We start from the raw sequence: 7,147 nt of genomic DNA, 5'->3' as shown, positions 1-7,147 counted from the left end.
ACCTTCACCTCAAATGAGGAGGTCAAAAACCTCCTCGATCAGTTTTTTGCCAGCAAAGACCAAAAATTTTATGAGCGTGGAATTATGCTACTACCAGAAAGATGGCAAAAGGTGTTGGACCAGAACGGTCAATATATAATTTAATAAAGTATTTGTTTATTATACGAAAACTGTGTTTCATTTCCAAAAAAAAAAACGAAATGACTTTCCGAACAACCCTATATATATATATATAAAATGGCCTAATACGCAAAACACGACGTGAGAAGATAGCGAAATTCACAACGCGTTGTGGGTAAACATTTCTGCCAGTGGTCGATTTTAGCAATTGCGTATAAACCGTTCATAAAATATCCAGCGAAATGCTGATTCGCGATTAAATTGTTCTCTTGAGACGTTTCAGCATGAAAAGAAAATAAGAAATTTAACCGCTTTCCCCCTTTTTTAACTTTCCATATCGTTCCATTTAATAGCGGATTTTCTGTTCATTTCAGATTTCTGAGCGTCAAGAAATGGCTGTTGCGGAAAAAGCACCAAATAGAATTAGCTAGAAAAAGGGGCTGGAAGGGATACTGGGTCTGTTTAAAAGGAACAACGCTGCTTTTCTATCCCTGCGATTCGAGAGAAGGTCGGTCGGTCGAAGCTGCCCCCAAACATCTTATTATCGTCGACGGAGCGATAATGCAACCCATCCCTGAACATCCCAAGAGGGACTACATTTTCTGTCTTAGCACAGCCTTTGGAGACGCCTATCTTTTTCAAGCTCCTTGCCAGGTAGGTGTTTTCTTTAAGCCGCAATCTTCTCTATTTGACCTTTTTCCATTTATTTCGAAAATAATACTTTCGGAAATAGGAAATCCTAACAATTCTCATACATATTCGCTATTTCCTTTCGGAAATCGAAATTCAATCAGAACTTCCTATGCCGACTGATTTTACTGTTATTTTATTCTATTCATTTTTAATTTGAATAAGTATGAGCCGGCCAACAATTTGAATTAGGAAATAATAAATCTATAAAAAAAAGTCAAATATACGTGAAGGTTTATTTTCCAATTATTTAACTACAGCAAACATTTTGGTTTTTTGATATCCAAATCTTCCCTTAACTTTAATTAAACACTTGTGAAATAAATGAAATAATAATAACTATAAATAGTTAAAAACAGAGAATCGTATAAATAAAACAATAAATATAAAAATTACAATAAAAAACTACGTGGTGGACAGAACAACGTTCACAGTTAAAAAAAGTTTTGATTTTTTATTTACAAGATATCAGGGGAAGATTCATAACTAACCTGTCTTTAGTACTAATTGTTCCAACTTGAACTTGCACCCATTTCAAAATAACTACAGAATTAGATCAGTAATTTGACGATTCGTAGTCATCTGCATAATTAATTAATCTCTTTATAGAAGCCTATCTTTAAGAAAATCTGAATTATAGTAGTCAGATGTCCATTTCTTTTCTAGAAAAATTTTCTACTCTCTCTATCTTCTACAATTTTGCGTTTCCTTTCCATATGTCATTTATTATCCCATGTAGATCCTCTATAACGTCGTCCTCTCCGTAAATCTATGCTTCATTTGGTATTTTATCTTTTCCTGCTGTTTTAGTTTTTTTTTCTTTTAAATTACTTTTTTTAATTTCTTCTCTAGTTATTTCATCTTCTTCCTCTTGTTTTTTTTCAGTTTTCGTATTTCCAATGTATGATTCTTCTAGGTTTGTTCCGTTGATTTGATTCTTAAACTGCTCCACTCATTCCGACATTTTTATTTTTTTACTTATTTTCTCTTTTCTACACCTTTGATTATTTATTAGTTCCCAGAATTTTTTGCCGGTTTTATCTTTCCTAGCCTCCGACCGTTTTCTTGTTTCTTGTTCTTCCGTCTTTCTTCCAGTTAATCAATCGTCTGTATTTTTTCTCACCATGTAGAAGTCTTGTATGTTACCTTCCTCTTTTGTTGCACTTCTCTTTGTTTCTTTGAGCCCTTGCTTNTTCGAAGATAACTTCAGTGGTCTTATATTTAACGTGAATTTTGACTATTTTCCTTTATATCACGTAATGCCGATATCTATTAAATAATCCAGATATTGAATTTATGATGCTTTAGGTAGTTACATACATACCCTGCTATTTCTTACGAAAAATGATAATAAGTGTAGTTGTGTTAGGAATCATATTTCTATGCAACGAAAGATTCGTTGATACTCTTAAAACATCAATTCAACAGAATTGAAAAATCATAACAACAAAGGGACGTACTTATTTGAAATTTTTATTTCCTGCTGCTTTGCAAATGCGAAATATGTGCCAATTAGATAGCATCTTTCATATAAAGGAAAATAAATTCGTTTTACATTTCATATTACTGAAGCAGACGTAGTATCATAAAAGTATGCATTTCTTTTTCTGATGTTCTTCATGAATTATATCTGCTATAGAAAACTACGACTACTTATTTTACATTACATTACTAGCACCTGTTGATTCTAAAATTACAGATGGAACTTATTGGAAACTGTTCTATTTAATAATGCAAATACTTACTTATTTTCAGTTTTTATTTCTCGATTAAATTCTACTTGCATTTGAATAGTTTTTAAGTCTATTTTTTTAATTTTTGAAATATAATCACACATGCAAACTACAATCGATTGGTTAATTAATTAAATGATACATACAAACAAAAAAGATACCCTGAAACAATGTAAAGATGGCTGGTAGTAAAATTGTTAAAAAATATTAATTAAATTTACTTGTGATTATAATTATTCCTTGAAATTTTCTTGTAATTATTAGATGCTGCTCCAAAATGGCACATCGGACATTGTAACACAAAATATATCTACTAAATCGATAAATTGCATCACAGCTTTCAACGCTTGACAAGACAAACTAGATCCAGTAACAGTAATTAATTAGTTAGTCAATTAATTAATTAATTTATCAACACTTCATTAAGCTCTCTATACATTCAGCGATTGAAAATAAGGAGCACAAAAGACTTGATTTGAATGCTGTCTTTCAAATCACCAGATAAAGTTTTGTAAGGTAATAGGTAAAACGATGAGGTTTTTCAGAGTAAATTTAGTTCTTATCAAACAAAAAGTGAAGAAATAAACTTCAAAGTTTTGTTTCATAAAAGATTACCTACCAAATTCTTGTTTCTGTTACAAAAGTTTTATTTTAATTCCCAAACATCTGGTGGCTATAAGTATTACATAAAAAAGGTTCAGTGTTTAAGAAAAGGAAGAAGTGAGAAAGTTTACCTTAACACTTTCAAAAAGTAACATTGCATTACTTACTTAGCTTTGTTCTGAATTTTACTCCAAGAAGACTTTCTATGGTACTTATACCAGCAATGCCAAAGTACAACAACCACGGAAAACGAAACTGTTGTATGTTTTTGATGATGCTATTTAGGATATATGAAAAAGATGACAACGAAATCCACAACGCGTTGCGGATATATTTTCTAAAAGTATACCGCTATTAATCAATCCTTAAGATTTCAATGGTCAAATCTGGGTACCTTTTAAGTTAGGTTAGGTTAGGTTATTTTAGATATTTATTAGTATTATACAGACAATGTTAAATTGTAATAACAAATTTATACCTAATACTGATTGAACTTCAAATAAGAGTAACCTTGAATATTACAAACAACCGATTAAAATAAAAAATAATATTTTACCTTATGTACCTATATCTGTAAAACCTACAACACAAAAGTGAAGATCTCAGTCGTGCGTGGTGACGAAACGTCGAGGATAAACCTGGAAAGGCAACGGCCAGAAAGTCGGAAAAACCACGACTAGAATACGAAAGTTGTCGTGTATTTTCGGTTATGCTGATTTGATTTGCCCACAACGCGTTTTGGGTATCTATAGGGTTGTTCGGAAAGTCATTTCGTTTTTTCCCGACAGAGGANTAACAAGTTACAACGTGTTCAGAACAGGATCGATCATGTTATTGCATCTGTACAAACAATGATTGATTCTAAAATTGCAAGTAGCACCGATCGTTTACAAACTATAATAGAGCAGATAATTGATGAAGTTTTCCAAGAGAAAAAGAAAATACAAGTACATTTGTTTTAAGAATGCTGGATGATTATAGAACTGTTTTTATGGACTTTATTAAGGAACAAATAAATAAAATACATAATTAACATCAAGAATTAATGCCACGTCAGGTGCAAGAATAGAAGACTTGTTAAGGATGCAATTAATTTAAGTTACGCTCCCTAACAGCCAAACCATTCCTATTATTAAAAACAACACAGCAGCGTCAGCGTTAGGATCAGTAGGTAGTTACCTACCTACATTTAGGATGTTTTTTTTAATTTAATTCAGTGTAATGAGTACCGTGGAACAGATAAGAAATAACATGGAGCAGATAAGAAATGAAATATCTAATACTGATGAACGAGAACAATTGGTTATTGAAACATTTAAGAGTTAGCGGTTCTACCAAGACAGTATCTATTGGATCATATTAATAACCTGGACCGTTATTATGCGTGGAACAAATTGCCGAAGCATTTAAGGGACGACGAAGAATTCAAACAAGAATAGCCGTGTTTCGAGCATTACAATAGGGGTTCGGGTATTGACGGACCTGCCCCACCTAAAAACACGTACAAATTGAATAGTTTACATTATTATACTGCGCCAGGGCTCGCTTTCGATAGTATGCTAAAACAGACGGGAGTTGAATTAGAACTACTAACGGATATTGATATGATAATGTTCCTACAACGAGGGATACGTGGGGTGTCTCGCAGGCGTGTAACAGATATGGAAAAGCAAATAATAAGTACATGGAAAGTAGTTGTAATGCATATGAACCTATATCATATTTAATGTATTTTGACTTATATAATATTTACGGTTACGCGATGTCGTTTCCTTTACCAGAAGGGAAATTTGAATGGGTTGATGATGTATACTCTATTGTAATTAATGACATTCCCGACGATGGTGAGTACGGTTACATATTTGAAATCGACCTTATTTATCCAGTTAAACTTCATATAAAGCATAGGGATTTGCCATTACTTCCGGAACATTTAATTCCACCAGCTTCCAATTCAAAAATGCACAAATTAATGACCACACTTTACGATAAGAAAAACTATATTATTCATTATAGACATTTAAAACAGGCGTTATATTTAGGTATTGAAATTGGTTGAAAGGTTCATCGTATATTAAAATTTAAACAATAACCTTGGTTAAAAGAATATGTCGAGCAGAAATGATTTTGAAAAAAATTTCTACAAACTTATGAATAACGCGGTATTTGGTAAGACCGTGGAAAAATTCTTATATTTCACAACCAAATTTCCATAGTTGTACGATATTCGATGAAAACATGGTACTTATTGAAATGAAAGGGCTAAATATTACATTTAAAAAGCCAATATACTTCGGATTCTGCATACTTGACATTTCAAAACAAATTCTGTGAGAGGGCCAAATTACTTTATACTGACACAGACTCGCTAATATACTAGTTCTTTGTTGACGATATTTATCAACATAAAAAATGACATAAATTTGACACATCAGACTATCCACCGAATAATATTTATAATATCTTTCGTATTCATCGCTTTGCGATCGAAAATGTACGCCATAAAATTGGATAATGGTAATAATAAGGAGAAAAGTGATGTGGAAGTTAAAAAAAAGTCTAAAGGTGTTACAAGGGCTGCAATTAGAAAAATTACATTTGAAGACTATTTTAAATGTTTTTTCCACAATAGAACAGTAGAAGCTAGTCAAACTTTAATTTTGTCAAAGAAACATAAAGTTTATACCGTACGACAGAAAAAAGTAGCGCTTAGTCCACAGGACGATAAAAGAATGGTAAATTATATTTACACAGATACATATCTGTGGTGTTACAAAGATAGCAATTAATATATGAATAACAGTAGTTTATATAGTACCTATTTTACTTTTTGTAAACAATTTAGATTATATTCATGTCTAATAATATGTAAACGGAAGGTATTGCGAAATAAGAACTGAGCTGCTGTAGTATGTATTATGAATAATAAAAATAATATATGTATTAAACGAATATTTGTGTGTGTGTGTGTAATTTACTACTTTAAATAAAAGGCTATGTAGGTATATGTGACTTTTTAAGCTTAAATTTATTAACTTCTTCATTAAAGAAAAAGAGCAGAGATAATGGCATTCTGTGTGTATTCTAAATAGGTAAACCTATAATGGTTAAAAAAACAGTTGTAGCAGAGGAGATATCATAGCTTTTGGTGTCGTCGATGACAGACGAAGTACGATAATAATAATAATATTATTCGACCAGGAAACCGTTCGCTCTCATAAGTGACGAGCTAGGCAACGTAGTATGCANTCTTGTGGCACCCTAAACACAGTTTTAGATAAATGCATTTACTGCGGCATCCATAACACACAGTGCAAATACATCTCTTGTGGCACCCTAAACACACTTATGGATAAATGCATTTGTTGTGGCGACGGACGCCACAATCTCGTCTCATGCTGGTAATTTTTTCTCCGAAAATACGGTGAGTAAACGAGCGCCGCCTAGCACATTAAATTCGTAATTTTTAGTAGTATGCGTACAGGGGCCGACAACAAAAGTGCCACAGTTGGGTGTGTAGGTTGGGATGCCACAAAAATACGTGGACCTGTATAGGTGTGTGTGCGTGTGTGCATTCTTCGGCCTAGTCGAAGAATGACCTTTTTCTTCGTCTACAGCTAAAGAATGACCTTCTTCAGCCGAAGAATGACCTTCAGCTGAAGAATGACCTCCAGCTGAAGAATGACCTCCAAAGGAGCCGAAGAACTGGACGATGGTCAGAACTGGATGAACAGCCGATTCTGAGTCCCAGGACCACCATAGTATTACTACTACTTAGATGGTATAATTTATCGATCAAACGAGGGTGAAGTTCAATCGAAATTATATGAAGCGTCTCGTTCGAAGATGCTAGATAACATGTACTACTGTTAAGTATGTTTAAACTTCACAAAGTTTAGAGATTTATATTTGAAGAATATTCCCGCGCCCTGTGCTGTTACCACGTGCGCGCCTCTCCAGTCAACATATATTTCAGAGTATCTAAGCGATATCACAGTTTC

General features: G+C 33.0%; 2 protein-coding genes across 2 annotated transcripts in view; both read left to right on the top strand.

The window, feature by feature from the left end:
- Positions 1 to 933, top strand: part of LOC108736889 — a 152,682-nt gene extending 151,749 nt beyond the window's left edge. The window contains exon 16 of the mRNA XM_018469496.1: positions 495 to 933. Coding sequence (XP_018324998.1) covers positions 495 to 933 — 439 coding nt within the window. The remainder of the gene's footprint in view (positions 1 to 494) is intronic.
- A 4,039-nt stretch (positions 934 to 4,972) lies between these two features.
- LOC112904216 overlaps positions 4,973 to 7,147 on the top strand; it is a 37,630-nt gene continuing 35,455 nt past the window's right edge. Inside the window, exon 1 of the mRNA XM_025973704.1 lies at positions 4,973 to 4,990. Coding sequence (XP_025829489.1) covers positions 4,973 to 4,990 — 18 coding nt within the window. The remainder of the gene's footprint in view (positions 4,991 to 7,147) is intronic.

This window comes from Agrilus planipennis, unplaced genomic scaffold (assembly GCF_000699045.2).
Source record: "Agrilus planipennis isolate EAB-ADULT unplaced genomic scaffold, Apla_2.0 scaffold55, whole genome shotgun sequence".
In the NCBI taxonomy this organism is placed as follows: domain Eukaryota; kingdom Metazoa; phylum Arthropoda; class Insecta; order Coleoptera; family Buprestidae; genus Agrilus; species Agrilus planipennis.
The sequence above is the reverse complement of the archived record's forward strand: the minus strand, read 5'-3'. Positions and strand labels throughout refer to the sequence as shown.